Source organism: Arabidopsis lyrata, assembly GCF_000004255.2.
Source record: "Arabidopsis lyrata subsp. lyrata unplaced genomic scaffold ARALYscaffold_3, whole genome shotgun sequence".
Classification (NCBI taxonomy): Eukaryota; Viridiplantae; Streptophyta; class Magnoliopsida; order Brassicales; family Brassicaceae; genus Arabidopsis; species Arabidopsis lyrata.
The window spans coordinates 13,840,804-13,859,765 of NW_003302553.1; the positions used below are offsets into that span (position 1 = coordinate 13,840,804).

The window sequence follows — 18,962 nt, forward strand, 5'->3', positions numbered from 1 at the left end:
TGGAAGAAAAAAAATATATAGCAGAGCACCATGTCATATAATGATAGCACTCTATTACTTTGTTCTTTAATTACAGCCGAAGAAGAAGAGTATAAGAAACATGTTTAAGATTCAGCCTTAAACAAGTGAAGAAGAAGAAGCAAAAAAGAAAGGCTCAACGAATGGGAACTTTGATCCAACCATTGGCGAAAGCAATGGCTAAGATGACGAATGGCGTTGACATACCGAAGATGATAATGTAAGGGAGAGGCGTCTTCATCGGATTCTCTCCTTCTCTTTCTCCAACGCTTTGCCAATACCTACAAAATTGCAATGCAAATCTCATCCATACCCATTTCTTCAATCACAATTGCATGTTTATGAAAAATGTGCATGCAAGAGTTTAAGTTCTTTCTAATAAATTACAAAAACCAAATATTTTCGATCAAACATGGTCACAATTAATGGTTCGGGTATGGACTCTCTATCACTTACAAACTACGATTATTAGTATTAATTTTTTTGCTAACAACATGCATTATGCGGGTTTTAGCCGGAATATTGATACAATACTAGCTAACACAAACCACTAGTCTACATGTCATTGTCACATACAAAAAAACTATCTAAATTCTGCAATGGAGACTAAACTTTTGCATTTAATTGGTAAACTATCTAAATTCTGCAATGGAGACTAAACTTTTGCGTTTCTTAATTTTCCATGTATTCATCAATTTCCTAGGATTTGTTTTTCTGTGATTTTTGAAAAATTACATTTCTATTCCATAGATTTCTGTTTATTTTCTACAATCTAGTGATGGGAAATTGAAAATTAAGATTAACTAACTGTTCTGGTTCTTCCTCTTTGGTTATGAACTTCTTCTTATCCTTAGGCTTCACTTCTCCATCTCCTCCACCTTAAGCAAGAACCAAGGATTAACAAAATTTACATCTACAAATAAATAAAAGAGATAAGAGTACCTAATTTGGCGTGAAGCTTGAACTGTGGGAATCTTAATGGTGATTGTGGACAGAGGAATTGAGGCAAAGCAAGCAATGATGAATATGAAGAAGATGATGAGGTTGTGGAATCATTAGCCCTTTGGCTAAACGAAGAAGAGGCAATGCGGAATTTGGCTGCCATTTCCAACAACTATACGTTTTGTTTTTGTATTCGTTGAATATGGTTTTTCATTTTTTGGCGTATATTTTAGTTGGAGACATATGTGGCATTTGTGGTGACATTTGGCAAACTTGGAGACTAAAACCTTATCCTCTTCTTAGATTAGACACTCCATTTGCTGTGGAACATTTGAACTCAACCGAATCAATTTAATAAATGAGAGAATGTGCAAACCAGGCCTTTTCAAATAATATCGTAATTGCTGCAAAAAAAAAAAAAAAATTATATAGTTTAATTAATTTAATGCACTATACAAAATAAAAAATTAGCCTATATATATTTTGCAATTAATTTAATCCATTACATTAGGTGTGTCAAAATTATTAATTTTGGATTGAAAAATATTTATTTGGACTTTTAGAAATAGTTCAAAGACTCTAAACTCGGTTGGGTTTAGGCCCGATTAACCTTTTCTACTGAACGAAGTTTGATTATAATTGACATCTCTACATTAGATTTAAGTTAAACCACAAAAATATAGTTTAGCCAAACAAGATTTTACCATTACATACATATCTTATCCAAAACTAACAAAAGATTTTTATTTTCATCCTCAAGAGATCTAGCATCGATTTCGTATCATCTATCTTTACTATTGCGCCGCAAATCTTCTCACGATTTCAATCTCATCTCTTATACTCAGGTAAAACTCTTCTCTTTTCATGTTTGTTTGACTACGTGTGACTTTTAAAACTTTTAGAAATGTACAATTAGTTGTTTTTTCTACTCGACGCAATATAAACTTTCTTAAAGTGTTAGACCCAAAAACTAGTTTTACCCAGGTTAATATATATAAAACGTGTTGAATGCCAGAATTAGCTTAACAAGGTCGAAACCCGCGCTCCGCAGCGGGATATTTTTTAAATGATTTTCTTCCAAATATTGAAATTTTTTAAAATTTATTTAAAATTCGGAAAATGATTCTAATTAAATATCTAAAATATTTAATATTTATAATAATTTGAAGGCAAAAAGGGAACCAAATCAAATTGGAATGCTAAACCAAGGCCAAACCGTAAATCAATTTTAGTATTCGGATTTTTCAATTATAAATATTTTTACTGGAAATAGATTCTTGCAATTATTTGTTTTCAGTGAGATATTTTTTATTCTGACTAAATATCAACGAAAAAAAGAAGTGATTATAATTTAATATTTTATTGGTTATAATTATAAGATGTAAACAATAATAAAAGCTGTAATGTTTTCTATTTCAGCTAAATCAGTTTTTAATTAGTAAAACTACATAAAAATTTAATCTCTATACAAACATATACGTATATATTAACTAATTCGGTTAAGTGGTTAGTGGTTGAAATGTTTAAAAGACATTACGTGACTAACGCTTGAGTGTCTTATATTGCGATTATAATCATAATTGACCATTGTTTTACGATTACAACTAAGTTACTTTTAACATATATGACAGGGCTATTAATTGAAGTAAATCAGTTTTCTAATTTCTACTCAAACCTAGAGTCACCCGCGGCGACTGAAAATGGTGATATCACCGATCGCGTTTATGGCACTCTCCAAATAAACTCATATCGTCCGGGATAAGAAGATTTGTTTTCTTTCACAATCAAAACCAATTCAATAGCTATAACTGCACTTATCCTAAAGAGAGGCTACTGTGGAAATATCATTCCAAATTTTTGACATTTTCATAAATGCCATTACCAAGATTAATCGTTCTATGTCATGATGCTTGCATGGCTTCAAACATCTTTTGAAGTAGGCTCCTTTGATCACAAGACTGGTTTCAAAAAATTTGTTAACACATCTACCGCGGTTACTTGCCTTTCCTCCTACCGCCTTGTTTCTTCTTTCCTTAATTCTTTTTGTCTCTTTTCTATTGTCTTTTACTTTCTTTGCCTCCTCCAATTTCTCCTCCGATCTTGATCTTGATCTTCTTATCTCTGTCATTAGTTCTTCAAGAACAAGAATGTAGCAAATTCCTAGCATCAAGTACACCACTCAAAAAATTCCCTACAATTCATTTAACGACTCTCTCCTCTAGATTATGTATCCCCTTTGCGGGTTTCTTCGTACTTCCACCACCAAGTTGTCCTCCAAAATTTGCCAAGAATCATATTCAGTTCAAACATCTTCTCTTCTCTTTCTTCATGTTTACTCACGCTACACTAAATGATAGCCTCTGTTTCTGTTGAGGCTTTCCACCAAGTGCATTCATTTATTATTCTCCAATGCTTTCTTATTTTTCATGTCATGTACCTTCAAAGATTAAGATCCTGTAATAAGAATATAAACTTGCATCATCACGGGGAGTGCTAAACTTTTCAATGTCTTGAAAGTAAGAGAAAACATAATGAATTTGAGGATCTGGAAAACTTCTTCAAGCCTACAATTCTTCACTCTCTCTTATATCATAATGCTGAAAGCAAAAATTGGCAAAGGCAATGAAAATTTCTACAACTTAATAGTCTATATATGCTTCTCTTATTGATCATCAAAGCTTGTGTATCCAGATCTACCTGAGTCTTTCCTTATGATATAAGAGAGACAATTATACGCATCAAAAGAGAGGTTACCAAAGTGGTTACCAAAGTTCTCAACGTCATTCATAATCTTCCTAAAGCTCAAGTTAGTATCAATTGGCCCCATGCCTTGTTTTTTCATCTCCTTTGGATTGCGATTATACATTTTTTTGGTTTTCAATTATCCTGAAACAAAGAAGAAACATTGAGCTTTGCGATTCCATAACTTGAATCTGTGAAAACATCACAATCAAATTCCGATTCCCATTTGCCCGATTAATCTAGATGCCAACAATTACAAAAGACGTTGAAATTTAGAGATAGAAAACAGAAACTTGAATGCGAAAACCATGGTTGGGAATAAGAAGAGATAATCGAAGAAGCTAGCTTGGCTGATTGGGAAGGATTTGGCGGCGATGGAGTCAAAATGGGTTTTAGGAATTTGACCGGAATGGGCCAAAGATATTTGCCTTTATTCGGAAATAATTGATGGAAAAGAAAAGTGACGTGTAAAAAATTAAAGCTGAGTTGTATTAATAAAATGTTCTTATTGGTAGGTAAATAGGCTGATGTGTCACACCCAGAAAAGCTGAAAAAGCTGATGTGTCAAATCAGGAGATAAACCTAGTGTTTTTATTGTATTGATTACTTAGTCCTAAAACCTATATTATTTTGGTTACCAAAAAGTGTTTGATGAAATTTCTGAAAAATGACCATTAAATTCTTTTTTTTTATTTTTTGTCAACCACACATTTATTAAAAAATTCCTTGGTTGGTTGCCCAACTAGGAGGAGAAATGTTTACAAAAGTAGTTTCAGAAAATAAAAGTCTAGAAGAGCGCGCTAAACAGTCCGCTTTTAAATTACAAGAACAAGAAATAAGGGAAAGTGAGAAAGATGAAAAGGAAACATGTAGCAAACCAAACTCGTCTAGAAGGTTGGAGAAAGCTGGCCATTCGTCAGGTGACTGTACCATCGAGACCAATTCTGAGCAGTCTGATTCAAACGCCTGACAAGCAATCCTTCTTGAAAGGATATTCTTCATGGCCCAAATTAAAGCTTCTATTTCCGAATGAAGGGGTGAGGGCGATCTCCTAAGGCATTTTGCACCAAGCAGTATTGTTTGAGCAGTTCCCTGAAAACACCACCAACCTAAACCCATTGTTGGATCCGTAGATTTCCATGAACCATCAAACCGACATCGTAATGATTGGTTTGGGGGTTCCGAAAATTCCGTAAATGTAATATTGTCGATCGGATCCATTTGAGCTTCTTCCCACAGTAATTTCTCACTCAAGGAATAACCATTAAATTCTTAACTTTTACATTTTCACAAAATTGTTCCCCAACTTTCACATTTAAAATTAATTTTCCAAATTTTAGTTGACTACACAAATTTAAGTTTAATAATAAAAGTAAATAACGTTGACAGTTTCCGGACCTTATTTTGTGTAAATAAAGTTCTCTTTGATATGCTAAAACCCCTTCAAGTTTTCATGTTTAAAGGTAAACATGCGAGTTATTTGACTCATATTTTGAACTGAAAATGTTATGGAATCTCTAAAAAATAATTGTGAAATATATAAGATTTCATATGACTTTTATAACTCATTGACTGTAAAAAACTTCAAATTATTTTAAGTAAAATTTAAGTTCAATAATATAATTTGGAAAGGCATTTCGAAACTTTTTTTTTTGGAAAGGCATTTCGAAACTAATAGTAGAACATGTGGATATAAAAAAGCAACCATATACTTTGAATGATTTGAATTTTATTGAAGTTTTAGATGATTTTGGTGAATTTAGGAAGTTATTATTTGTTGTAAAATTTCCTCAAATTCCATTATATTTAAAATTTTGAGATTTAAATATTTGTATTTTTAACTAAGAAAATACTCTAAACTTTTTAAAGTCATTAATATCCCATGCATCAAATATTTTCAATAACAGTAGATTTGGAAGTCTTTTTAAAATCACTAGTTCATATAACATTAGGTTTTATAAGATTTTTTAAAATTTATGAAGGTCATTTCAAATGTTTGATTGAATACACTTGCCTCATTTTTGGAAGTAATGGATATGGTTATCAAAACATGATTTGTAAGATACGATTTTTTTAACATTAAATTTGGGATGATACAGTTTTCCATGTTGACCTCAAATTGATATTTTTTTCTTTCTAAAAATGACTTTAATCTATTATTATTATAATATATTTGAGGTTAACGAAAATTCCATTTATGGAACACTATACTAAATACAAATGCCTAAAAAGTTTGTAAGTATGTGTGTAAATGAAGTAAGGTATGATTATGAATGATTAATCTTTATAGAGAAGTCACCTCTTAATCAAATAAACGTTATGCAACATTCTAACGAACTATTCGCAAAAAGTTTAAATAATTCGTTATTTAAGAAAATATTTTTCGTTTTAAGAAAAAACACAGCAGTCAACAATTGGATGGCATAATAGTAAATTTAAGTAACAATTGATCGGTGACTAGAAAAATGCGAAACCCAAAGTCACGTTAAGACTCAGCACTTTTGGCTGAGAGATTCTTCAATGACTCCAAAATTTCTTCTCCTTTCCTGATAAAATCTCGTGTTTTTCCGAGTACCCATTTCGTGATTTCTTCAAAGAAGCTGCTTTTTTCAATCATCTGGAAATAATATTGACGATCTGAAGTCAAAGGTCGAGTCTTTGTCTTTGTTGTTGATTTTGCTTCAATTCGTGTTGCAGCTGATTTGAAGATTGTAAAGGAAGCACCTTTTTTACAGAGGTTAAGTGGGTTTTAAGAGTTTGTGTTGTTTAGTGTACAATTTTGAGTTTTGGTTCAGTTTTAGTAATTTTGTCAATGGCAAATCTTTGGAAGAAGCAGAAACTGAGAGATACGGGTTTATGTCGTTTAGGGATTCTATTTGCTGTTACTGTCTCTTTAGTTCTGATGTTGGTGTCTGTACCTAGAACTGCTTTGAATGGTTCTTCTATTGACGATGATTTGGATGGTTTGGATAAAGATTTGGAAGTTAAGCTTAATGCTTCTTTGCTAAGTGTAGCTAGAGGTAATAGAATGTCTCTTAGTTTGCATAGAAGGAACCATTTTTCTCCGAGGAATTTGGATCTGTACCCGGATTTGGCGAAAGATCGTGTGGTTATCGTCTTGTATGTGCATAATCGGGCTCAGTATTTTCGAGTAACTGTGGAAAGTTTGTCAAAGGTTAAAGGGATAAGTGAGACATTGTTGATTGTTAGCCATGATGGTTACTTTTTAGATATGAATAAGATTGTGGATGGGATTAAGTTTTGTCAGGTGAAACAGATATTCTCGCCGTATTCGCCTCATATATTTCGGACTAGTTTCCCCGGGGTGACCCCGAATGATTGTAAGAACAAGGGTGATGAGGCAAAGACGCATTGTGTAGGAAGTCCGGATCAGTATGGGAATCATCGGTCTCCAAAGATTGTATCTCTGAAGCATCACTGGTGGTGGATGATGAACACGGTATGGGATGGGTTGGAAGAGACTAAAGGACATGAGGGTCATATCCTTTTCATCGAAGAAGATCATTTTCTCTTTCCTAATGCCTATCGTAATATACAGACTCTCACGAGGCTGAAACCCGCAAAATGTCCTGACTGTTTTGCTGCTAATTTAGCACCGTCTGATGTGAAGTCAAGAGGAGAAGGGCTTGAAAGTTTGGTTGCAGAGAGAATGGGAAATGTCGGGTATTCTTTTAATAGAAGTGTTTGGGAGAATATACACCAAAAGGCAAGAGAGTTTTGTTTCTTTGATGATTACAATTGGGATATAACGATGTGGGCAACGGTTTTCCCATCGTTTGGTTCCCCTGTTTACACATTGCGAGGGCCTAGAACCAGTGCGGTCCACTTTGGAAAATGTGGGTTGCATCAAGGCAGAGGAGATGAGGGTGATTGCATCGATAATGGGGTTGTAAACATCGAAGTTAAGGAAACAGATAAAGTTGTGAACATAAAAGAAGGATGGGGAGTTCGGGTGTATAAGCATCAAGCGGGTTATAAAGCTGGTTTCAAAGGTTGGGGTGGTTGGGGCGATGAAAGGGACCGACATTTATGTTTGGATTTTGCCACTATGTATCGTTCCAGCAGTAGCAGTGCATCTCCATGAAACTTTAAAGACTTCCAAGTAAATTTGGTAATATAATCAGTAACTTTTTGAGGGATTGTTTTCTTTTAGTGTGCTTTGTGACTCGATTGGCCTCGGGTCTTGTTGTATTTTTGATTGGTATGCCTTTGTTTGTATTACCTGAAGTATTTCACTTTCTATACAAGATTCTGTCTCCTTTTTTACTTATTGGAAAATCGATTCAAGGTAATGAAATCTTAAGGCAGTGCAGGGATTTCAGATTTTGTATTAAGCTGGTCTATACCAAATTGATGTAGGTATGCAAAAGCTCTGTCTTTTAGCCGGATGGTGATAGAAGGTCCAGTTAAAGGAACTTAAAATCTCAGGTAAATCTGTGTATGTGCTTTGGTTTAGATTGTAAGAGTTGGGCCCAACTAAACCCACAAAGACCTTTTTGCTATATAACTCACACAAAAGCTAAACTTATGAGTGATTATGCTCCAAAACTCAAACATTAAGTTAGAGAAGCTGGTTCTTTTTTTCTTTTTTTTTAAATGTAGTAGTGAGGGGAGAATCAAAACCGATAATACATACATATTCAACTTTACCATAAATCATGTTGAAATGTCTATAAACTAAATTATACTTACATTTTTCTTTACTATAGTTTTTTAATAATCAAAATCGTTTAGGGGAGAATCCATTGAATTGGTAGTTGAAAGCAAATCTCTAGGAAAAAGTAACAAATACATGAAAGCCGGACAAAACATCGGTGGATGTTTTCCGAGTTTTTCGACATTTAAGTTGGCTATATGACCCAATTCTCTCTTTGCAAAGCAATCAACACATTCCACTCCACTAAACGCTTTCTAGTCCAAAAGCGCCGGTACCCATAGTCTAATATCTTTAAGATGAACAATTTCTTGGTTTACAATCTATATATTTTCTCAATATTTGTCTTATTTTTGCATGCATAGGAAAGAGATAATAATAGACAAATATATATAAACCGAAAATTTTTATACGAGATTTGCTAAGTTTTGGAAACTTAACAACGATAAAAATGGAGTGATACATTGTGATTCATCTAAATGCTACTAGGATAGTCAAAACCACAGTTACAGCAGCTTGTACCAGTCTGATTATGATAGGTTTTGAGACCACACTTAGAACAGCTTCTACTAGGAGGAAGAAAAGCCATCATTATCTCCACGGCAAGATTTGGGTAATTATCAACGAACAGCTTGAACTTATCAAAGCTACCAATCATAAATTCATTTGTTTTAATATAACTAAGGGCTGCATCGTTGAGGACTTTGTCAAAAGGGGTTTGGGCGAGCTCAATGAAGTCAAGAGAATTCGTCGAATTCAGAGAAGATATAAGCTCGGATCTGCATAGGTCACGTAGTTGGAGAATCTCGTATTTGTCAGCCGCACGATAGAGTACCATTGCGTGTTGCTTCACTTTCGCAGAAAGCATAGAACCATCACTATATATAAACTCAACAAAAGCTTCTAACTCTTCTTGTTTTATCTCTGAGAGAGTGATTGTTTCCTTAGCTGAATTCTTGAACTCGTCTGATTCTAGCATCTTTTTAAAAACCTCCGATCTTGATGCCTATTCAAATTCCAAACATACTTGTTGAGAGAATTATTACAATAACCACACCAACCAAAAAAAAGACTTCACATAAACATTAGCATTCTAGCTAGAATTAATTGATTCTTGAATAAGATGATGATATCAATAAAGAGAAGTTGAAAGAAGAAGAGACCAGAATAACTTTGTGGGCTGAGATAACTGAACCCTCATGACTATCCACTGCCTTTAGCCGTACGTCAACTTGCCATTTTTCTGCCAAGATCTTTGCAAGTCCACCAGAGAAATGGTCTTTGTTGGTTTGTGTTGCCATATCAATAATATAAAGTATATTTGATGTTGTAAGGGATGGTGGATTATATAGAGATGATAATGACAACGGTCAAAATGACGTTTTATTTTTCCCATCTGCTTCCAATTTTCAAGACTTTGGAAATGACTTTTTATTTTTCCCATCTTCCAATTGTCAAGACTTTGGAAATGGAGAAGACACATCAAATATAGTAGTACAATGAATAATTAAGTCCAAACTCTTTATTTCCCTCCTCCTCTCTTGAAAATCGTATATGTACGACATCAAACATGCAGAAGATAAACAATCAGTGTGTTTTATAAAAAGGTAATTTTTCCTTGGGAAACCTAATAAAAATATAGTAATAGAGGGCGAAAAATACGATGTTATTATTTGTCCATTAAAAATCCCCAATGAGGCCATGTATCAAACCACAACGAAGTTGTTTCTCCATTTCGTATATCAAACTTCTTGCTAGCGTTCGATATTTCAAAAGTTTCCTCCAAAAATTGTCATTTTACTTTATGAATTTTTGAACAAGTGAATAAAACTAGCTTATACCATTATTCATACCTATAACATGAGACAATATTTAGTGGGTGATTGATTGGACCGTATATGTAGATTTATTGACAGTAATTATGTTGGTAGTAGTTGTAAATGTAGTTTTTTTTGGCTATATATATTATATTTTTGAGAGTTTTTGGATGGGTTTTTCTTGTCATTTTGTGTTTCAGAAAAGTTTTTAGGAGGAGTTTTGTATATTTATTATATTTTGCTTTGGACTTTAAGAAAAAAAAAAAAATTACTTTGTCATTTATATTGTGATCAAAGAACAGTATTATATGGTGCCAGCATGGATGATTAACCCCATCAAGTATCACCGACTTGTGAACTAGGGCTGTCTATGAGAGATACCTAATAAACAACAGTATTCCACCTGAACCTAGAAAAATTTCTCTGCTGACGTGGCAAGGTGAAAAAAGAGGCGACTAGGTTTTTTGCGTTTTCTCCACGCATGACGCCGTCGGCGGCTTTTCCAGGCCGTCGGGTGGGTAGTCCGGGAACGGGAGATGGCAGGGCTTCTCCGGTGGTTGCAGTTAGTCACGTTGATGAATTTCCAGCTTTGCAAAGGAAAAGCGCGACGCCATTAGAGGGCTCGATGGAGGTTTCTAGGGAAAGTAAGTGGGGGAAGGAAGAGGGTAAGAATCATGAAGTATCATCATCAAATCAATCGACGGGAGTTCAGCCTGTGAGGAGGTCCTTTCTCCAAGCAGCGCAGAAACATACTTTCACTCAACAAAAGTTTGTAGTCTCGGAAGTAGATGGCTGTGAAAAAGTGGTTGTTCCAAAAGAGGTTTTTATGGGAGCGAAACCGCTCTGGGAGGACTTCTTGATTGGAAAATTTTTGAATGAGAAGGCTCCACATGTTGGTAAGATTCACATGATTGTGAATAAAATTTGGCGCTTGGGTGATCGATCTTCCTTAATTGATGTATATGTGGTGAATGAATCAACGGTGAAGTTTCGTATAAGAAATGAAGGCATGAGGCATAGGATCTTAAACAGAGGAATGTGGAACATCATGGAAATCCCCATGATAGTCTCTAAATGGACTCCTTTTGCGGAGGAAGCACAACCTGCAATGAAGTCAATACCGCTTTGGGTCACATTAACAAATGTTCCACCTACCATGTTTACGGACAAGGGATTGGAGTTCCTATCTAGTGCAGTTGGTAAACCAAAACGTTTGCATCCAAAAACTGAGGCATGTGTTAGTTTCGATGAAGCGCAAATCCTAGTAGAAGCAGATCTGACGAAAGAACTCCCAAAGGAATATGTATTCACGGGAGAAGAGGAGGGAGAGCTGGATTCTACGATCAAGTACTCTTATCCGTGGCTTCCTCCGCGGTGTAGTTGTTGTAAGAAATGGGGCCATCTAAGTACCACTTGTTTATCAGGTAAGGGACAGAAGGTTCAAGAGGAAAAAGCAACAGAGACTATCTCATTTGTAGTCACTGAAACAGGAAAAATTGATGGACCAAAGGATGGGGACGCTGCAGATTTGGTCGCCACGGGTATTGAAACAGAGGAGAAAGAGTTGCAGAGTAGAAACCAAGATTTAGCTACAGAAAAAACAGAGGAGTCGATGGAGGGATGGATAACTCCCAAATCAGGGCGTGCAAGTCCCAGTCAGAAGCAAAAGAGTTTAACGTACGGAGAGGTCTCAATATTATCCAACACCTACTCTATTTTGGAGGCAGAAGAGGTCGTAGAGGAAGACAAACCAGAAGAAGGAAAGACAGAGGAAGCAAACTCTGAATCCATACCCGACAAACAAGACGATCAGTTGACAGAGACAACTCGGACGCAAGGAAATGCGGGGAAAACTCGCCCTCCACGGACAGAGGTTCCATTGCGACCATCCTTGCCTCGAGGTACAAAAACAGCTCATAAGACAAGCTCTCAACTTCATGCTCTATCGGCTAGAGACCCCTCTAGAGATCTGAGTAAGAAGAACCCCAAACATCATTAATGTCGGGTTTCTTTTGGAATGTTCGCGGCTTAAACAAATCTTCAAAACATTCCGTTATCAAGAAGTGGGTGGATGGAAATAATTTTCAGTTTGGTTGTTTGCTTGAGACAAGAGTAAGGGAAAATAAGGCTCAAAGATTAGGAAGTCAGCTGTTTCCTAATTGGTCCATAATGACAAATTATGAACACAATCGCAGAGGTCGTATCTGGATTCTTTGGCAAAATAATGTGCGATTGAGCCCTGTTTATAAGAGTGGTCAAGTAATTACATGCTCGGTCAAGTTGGAAAATCAAGGGGAGGAATTTTTCTGTTCTTTCGTGTATGCTTCCAATCTTGTTGAAGAGAGGAAAGTACTTTGGCAGGAACTCCGTGATCACTTTGATTCTCCTATTATCCGCAACAAACCGTGGCTGATATTTGGAGATTTTAACGTTACTTTGGATATGGCTGAGCACTCTCGGGTTGATACTAACCCGCTGGTCACGTTGGGGATGCGTGACTTTCGGGAACTAGTGAATTACTGTTCAGTTTCAGACATGGCTTCTCATGGGCCCCTTTACACCTGGTGTAACAAACGGGAAAACGACTTAATTTTGAAGAAACTGGACAGAGTGTTAATGAATGATGCTTGGCTAAAGGCATTTCCACAAGCGTATAATGTTTTTGAGGCAGGGGGTTGCTCGGATCATTTACGTTGTCGGATTATGCAAATTGGAGGAGTAAGTCACGTACCAAAGCGCCGGAAACCGTTCAAGTTTGTAAATGTATTAACGGAGATGCCTGAGTTTTTACCGGCGGTCAACAATTTCTGGAAAGATTCTGAGGAGCTGTTCTTATCCACATCCACGTTGTTCCGGTTCTCGAAAAAATTAAAAGGACTAAAGCCAATGCTTCGTAGCTTGGCTAAAGACCGTGTGGGAGATTTGGTCAAGAAGACAAAAGAGGCATATGAGACTCTCTGTCAAAAACAACAGGCCAACCTGACGAATCCAACAGTGAGATCTATGGAAGAGGAAAATGTGGCTTATAATAGATGGGAGCTGCTGTCTAGTTTGGAGGAGAAGTACTTAAAGCAGAAATCAAAACTTCACTGGCTACAGGTCGGAGATAAAAATAATAAACAGTTTCATAGGGCGGCTGCAATGCGGGAAGCAACAAATAGTATCAAAGAAATTTTATGCCACGATGGTAGGGTACTAGTTGAAGATGCTGAAATCAAAACCGAAGCGGAACGACATTTCCAGGATTTTTTGCAACATATACCTGCAGATTTTGATGGTATCACGGTTGAGAAACTGCAGCAGTTGTTACCATTTCGATGCACAAATCTGGATCAACAGAAGTTAACTCATGAGGTTACAGGGGAGAAAATCAAGAAGGTTGTATTCAGTATGCCTAATGATAAATCTCCGGGACCGGATGGATACACTTCAGAATTCTACAAGGCTTCCTGGGAGCTAATTGGAAAAGAATTTATTCTAGCGGTACAATCTTTTTTTGCAAAAGGATTCCTACCAAAGGGCATCAACTCCACCATATTGGCTCTCATACCCAAAAAGAAAGGTGCAAAAGAGATGAAAGACTTCCGCCCTATCTCGTGCTGCAATGTGATATATAAGGTCATTTCAAAAATCATCGCCAACAGGCTCAAAGGTGTACTCCCCAAATTTATCTCCGGCAATCAATCGGCATTTGTTAAAGACCGCTTATTGATTGAAAATGTGCTGCTCGCTACCGAACTTGTCAAGGACTACCATAAGGAATCTGTCACAAGTCGCTGTGCTATAAAGATTGATCTATCTAAAGCATTTGACTCGGTTCAATGGTCTTTTCTACACAAAGTTCTCTTGGCACTGAATTTTCCACCAACATTTATTCATTGGATTATGCTATGTGTTACTACGGCTTCTTTCTCAGTTCAGGTAAATGGAGAATTGGTTGGATATTTTCGAAGCTCAAGAGGTCTACGACAGGGCTGCTCTCTCTCGCCGTACTTGTTTGTGATTAGTATGGATATCCTCTCAAAAATGCTCGATAAAGCTGCGGATGCAAGGCAGTTTGGCTACCATCCACACTGCAAAAAGTTGGGACTCACACACCTAAGTTTTGCAGACGATATCATGGTTTTATCGGATGGTAAAGTGCGTTCTGTTGAAGGTATTGTCTCAGTTTTTGATGAGTTTGCTCGCTGCTCCGGATTGAAAATAAGTATGGAGAAATCGACCCTATATTTAGCAGGTATACCAAATCCTTCTATTCAACAACTGGCTACTCGTTTCCCTTTTGAGGTTGGACAGCTCCCAGTCCGTTATCTTGGCCTTCCCCTGGTCACAAAACGGCTTTCAAGAGCAGATTGCATGCCTTTAGTAGAGCAGCTTCGGAAAAGGATTGAGTCTTGGACATCACGGTTCCTATCATTTGCAGGTCGGCTGAATCTAATTGCATCAGTGTTGTGGAGTGTATGTAATTTTTGGTTGGCTGCGTATAGACTACCAAACGAGTGCATTCAAGACATAGAAAAAATGTGTTCAGCCTTTTTATGGTCGGGTAAGGATATGAATGCACATAGAGCAAAGATATCTTGGGAGAATGTTTGTAAACCGAAGCAGGAGGGTGGTCTAGGGCTGCGTTCACTCAAAGAAGCTAACAATGTTTGCTGTCTAAAGCTTATCTGGCGCATAGTATCTCAGGGCAACTCTTTATGGGTGAAGTGGATCCAAATGTACCTTCTTAAGAAAACTTCATTCTGGTCCATCAACAGCAGCACTAATATGGGTTCCTGGATTTGGAAAAAACTCCTAAAGTATAGAGAGGTAGCAAAGCAGTTCTGCAAGGTGGAAGTGGGAAACGGAGAACTTACATCTTTCTGGTATGATGATTGGTCTTCAATGGGGAGATTGGTAGATATTGTGGGTGCTCGAGGAGTCATTGATATGGGTATCAGTAGAACAAGCTCGCTAGCGGCTGCCTGGTCAAATCGAAGGAGAAGAAGACATCGGGCAGCCACACTCAACGCAATGGAAGATGCGTTACAAGAGCAGCGGGAAAAAAGGAAGGAACAAGGGGACACTGTTCTATGGAGAGGGAAAAATGATATCTTTAAACCGAAGTTCTCAGCTAAAGATACTTGGAATCATATCCGAATAACCTCTAGCACGGTCTCATGGCACCGGGGAGTTTGGTTTGCACACGCAACACCAAAATTCTCCTTTTGTGTGTGGTTAGCAGCTCAAAACAGGCTCTCTACTGGCGATCGTATGATCAAATGGCAAGGCGGAGCAGGAACATGTGTTCTTTGTCATAGATGTTTAGAAACCCGGAATCATCTCTTTTTTGGTTGTGATTTCAGCTCTACCATTTGGGCAGCCCTTGCAAAGGGGCTTCTCAAAACTCGATACACAACAGATTGGCTTCTTCTTCTTGACATTATATCTTCCACACAGCTCAACCGAGTAGAGGGCTTCCTCTTTCGATATGTTTTTCAAGCAGTTACCTATACCATATGGAGAGAAAGGAATGGGCGGCGACATGGAGAGAACCCACAAACAGCTGAACGCATCACGGGGTGGATTGACAAACATGTAAGGAATCAAATCTCAGCAGTCCGACTTATGGGAGACAGAAGGTATGACGACGCGTACCAACTCTGGCTTCAAGCTCGCAGCTAAGCTTCAACGGGAGGTCTAGATAGTCAAAATAGTTTCAAATTTTGCTTCAAATTTTGTTTCAACCAACCGATGCACAAGTTGTAAAACCGTACATTTTTTCTTTTGAATATAATTTAACATTGCATTCAAAAAAAAAAAAAAAAAAAAAGAACCTAGGTAAGACACCCTCTAAAACTTTGGTAAGGCACTAGTGTGTAGTGTCCATCTGTCTCTTGAGATATGAGGTGGTTTTGAGTATTCTGATGATCTGGCTAGGGACTTGACTTGAGAGGCCAAGCTTTCATTGACCTTGTTATGAACTTCGTTCACTTTATTATAAATCTCATTTATTTTTTTGCTCAATTTATTGCACTCTTACTCTGCCCTTCAAGAGTTGTTTCATCATGAGCTCTAGCTTTCTCTCTTGAGGTTGATGCGCGGAAGATGTTTGGTAGACCGGTTGGTAGTTTGAGGTTAATTCTGGATTTTACGGGAATCCTGCTTGGTTATCATTAAAAGGTGATCATGTTTAGTAAACTCGGCCAAATGAATTATGAAAATGGGCTATGTTGAAATTGTTTTCATGGCTTTTGAAAGTGAGGCTAGACTTGATCTTGCAAGTTCTCCATATTAATATTTAGGGAAAACGGTCAATTCCCCCCTAAACTTAGTTGCTTTATCGTATTTATACACGGAACTTTGAAGTGTGCTTAAAACTACATGAACTTAACTAAAATTTGAATTTCCTACAAGAACAATCTTAATCTGGTCAAAACCAACAAATCGATAAACGGTGTTAATGTTCCTTTAACAGATGATGACTAGGATGCCACGTTGAACCACGAAACGATGTCGTTTTTCTAATTTATATAAAAAAAATTGTGATATTTTCTTCAAAATTCTTTGTTGTATTTAAATAAAACGACGTCATGGCGTGGTTCCACATGGCACTGTAAAATGCAAATGTGGCATCCTAGTCATCATCTGTTAACGGAATATTCGTTTCTCGATTTGTTGGGTTTGACCAGATTAAGAATGTTCGTGTAGAAAATTCAAATTTTAGTTAAGTTCATGTAGTTTTAAGCACACTTCAAAGTTCCGTGTATAAATACGATAAAGCAACTAAGTTTAGAGGAGAAATGACCGTTTTCCCTTAATATTTATGTGAGAAAGGTTGTAGTGATTCTTGTAGTAATTGTTGAAGATTCTTGGTAAAATTTTCAATTGTTTGTGATTTTTTTTCTCTAATTAGGGAGATATATTAGTATATATAGATAGATTTATTTCCCTAAAATCTTAAGATATCCCTAATTAGTTCAAAGGAAGTAAATAAAAAATCAATTATATTCAAATAGTAAATAATCTAGTTTTACTAAGAAATTTTCATATATAGAAATAAGCCATTAAGCTTTGTTATCTCATTGTTTTCCATTTGCCCCAACACATATTCCGTTTTCCCTTTTTTGTCTGATTTAATATAAATCCCTATTGTTTGTTTGTGTTGATATAAAAACTACATTCATTACGAGACTAAAGAAAACTGCAAACTTTAACTAACAATTTGTTGAATCATGAGAATGAGATTTGCTAGTTTGTTTGTGTTTTCTTGTATTTTCATGTTCCTCATTATAAGCCATGTCAAAGGTAAAGGTAAGCAATTATTCTCCTTTTGGATTTGATTTTTTTTACTCGCGCAATACAAAGAGATCCATTGTTACAAATCGCACCTATTTTTTTTTTTTTTTCTTGATAAAATTTAAATCGCAAGCATTGTTGTTTTGGTAAAAGAAAAATGCTAATCTTCTTTCATCATTAATTTATTTATCTTAATCGTTTTATCAATATATAGTTTTAACAATTTTTGTTGTTGGTATAAATTATAGAGGTGGAACCGGTGCCATATTGTAAAGTTATCCAATGGTACGATGTTAAATGTGGTTCTGATGGAAACAAGACGTGCGTAGACCACCTTATCAAAGGGCATATATATGACGTTCCTATTTGTGATTGTAGTGACTTGAAGACAACACCGTTTGGAATTCTCTGCACATGTCAACACCGTTTTCCTTGTAAAGAGCCACCACCGTTACACCGTATTTCCATAAGAAAACAAATACGGGGATAAACTAGAAGATTATAAAACCTTATAAAATAAAAAACATTTTGAATACTTCATATGACTACAAAATGTAGTAGTGGTAAAATAATCGGATGATCTTAAAAGCAAATTTATATATTCTCCTTCAAACTTCTTAAGCATGACACTCATGGCTTTTTCCAACTCGTGTTTTTTTGTCTATGTTGTTCACATGATCTACCCTTTAAAATAATATCTTGTGATGCCTAGTTAGGTTGATAGACCAGTTGTAAATGATATATATATATATATATATATATATATATATATATATATATATATACACACACGCAAGACACACAAATCATCGAAGTTTGATTAAGTGAAGGCATGGTCATACATTTCTTCAGTTTCTCATGCACACGAGTTCACCCTCAGTGAAGATAGCTTTCGTCTGTTCTCTTGAATCGCGATTCCTAGCCCTGAGCAAAATACTTAAAGCAAAAGTACTGTACAGAAATGAATAAAAAGAAAGAGGAACCAAACTGAACCGAAACCGAAAAAATACTCGAATAGATCTTAAACTTAAGAACAAAAAAAATCGGAACAGGTATCGAACCAAAATATTTCGGGGTACCTGAAATATCTGAATACAATTATATATCTAAAAGTATTAGTTTTTTTAGACCCAATAAACATTAATACCCAAAAAACTCTAATACACGAAATACCCAAAAATACCTTAAGTAACCAAACCGAAAATACCCAAAATATCAAAAATATCCAAAACTAATCGGAAAAATAACCGAAAATACAAAAAAATAGATTTCGATTTTTTATAACTAAAATTTTTAAATTTTAAGTTGTATATGTTTTGTTAATATTGTTTGTTTTGTTTAGTGTTTAAGATTGAATAATTGTATTTTGATTGCTAATTCTACGATTTCATCCATGGTATACCGTCCTATATTAATATCGATACAAACTCGTCCCACCATATAATCCCGTCTCGTGAAATTAAACATCATTTTGTTTTTTTTTTTTA

General features: G+C 35.9%; 4 protein-coding genes and 1 long non-coding RNA gene across 5 annotated transcripts; 2 read left to right on the plus strand and 3 right to left on the minus strand.

The window, feature by feature from the left end:
* Nucleotides 1-1,202, minus strand: LOC9319753. Its single transcript, XM_002885749.2, has 3 exons — nucleotides 961-1,202; nucleotides 827-896; nucleotides 1-299 (listed from the first exon to the last, which is right to left on the minus strand). Exons 1-3 carry the CDS (start codon nucleotides 1,121-1,123, stop codon nucleotides 155-157), a joined length of 378 nt encoding a protein of 125 aa, XP_002885795.1. The 5' UTR covers nucleotides 1,124-1,202; the 3' UTR covers nucleotides 1-154.
* A 1,133-nt stretch (nucleotides 1,203-2,335) lies between these two features.
* LOC9321862 lies at nucleotides 2,336-4,232 on the minus strand. The gene is made up of 3 exons (XR_002333410.1): nucleotides 3,996-4,232; nucleotides 3,658-3,846; nucleotides 2,336-3,414 (listed from the first exon to the last, which is right to left on the minus strand). It is a non-coding gene; the product is annotated as an uncharacterized LOC9321862 (long non-coding RNA).
* A 1,820-nt stretch (nucleotides 4,233-6,052) lies between these two features.
* On the plus strand, nucleotides 6,053-8,015 carry LOC9321863 (alpha-1,6-mannosyl-glycoprotein 2-beta-N-acetylglucosaminyltransferase). The gene has a single exon (XM_021033000.1). The coding sequence runs from the start codon at nucleotides 6,515-6,517 to the stop codon at nucleotides 7,805-7,807; it is 1,293 nt and encodes a 430-aa protein (XP_020888659.1). The 5' UTR covers nucleotides 6,053-6,514; the 3' UTR covers nucleotides 7,808-8,015.
* A 749-nt stretch (nucleotides 8,016-8,764) lies between these two features.
* Nucleotides 8,765-9,916, minus strand: LOC9319754 (putative BTB/POZ domain-containing protein At2g05330). The gene is made up of 2 exons (XM_002885751.2): nucleotides 9,541-9,916; nucleotides 8,765-9,383 (listed from the first exon to the last, which is right to left on the minus strand). The coding sequence occupies exons 1-2, from the start codon at nucleotides 9,676-9,678 to the stop codon at nucleotides 8,853-8,855; spliced, it is 669 nt and encodes a 222-aa protein (XP_002885797.1). The 5' UTR covers nucleotides 9,679-9,916; the 3' UTR covers nucleotides 8,765-8,852.
* Nucleotides 9,917-16,873: 6,957 nt separating this feature from the next.
* LOC9321864 (putative defensin-like protein 253) lies at nucleotides 16,874-18,212 on the plus strand. Its single transcript, XM_002883641.2, has 2 exons — nucleotides 16,874-17,484; nucleotides 17,724-18,212. The coding sequence occupies exons 1-2, from the start codon at nucleotides 17,412-17,414 to the stop codon at nucleotides 17,963-17,965; spliced, it is 315 nt and encodes a 104-aa protein (XP_002883687.2). The 5' UTR covers nucleotides 16,874-17,411; the 3' UTR covers nucleotides 17,966-18,212.
* The last annotated feature ends 750 nt before the right edge of the window (nucleotides 18,213-18,962 follow it).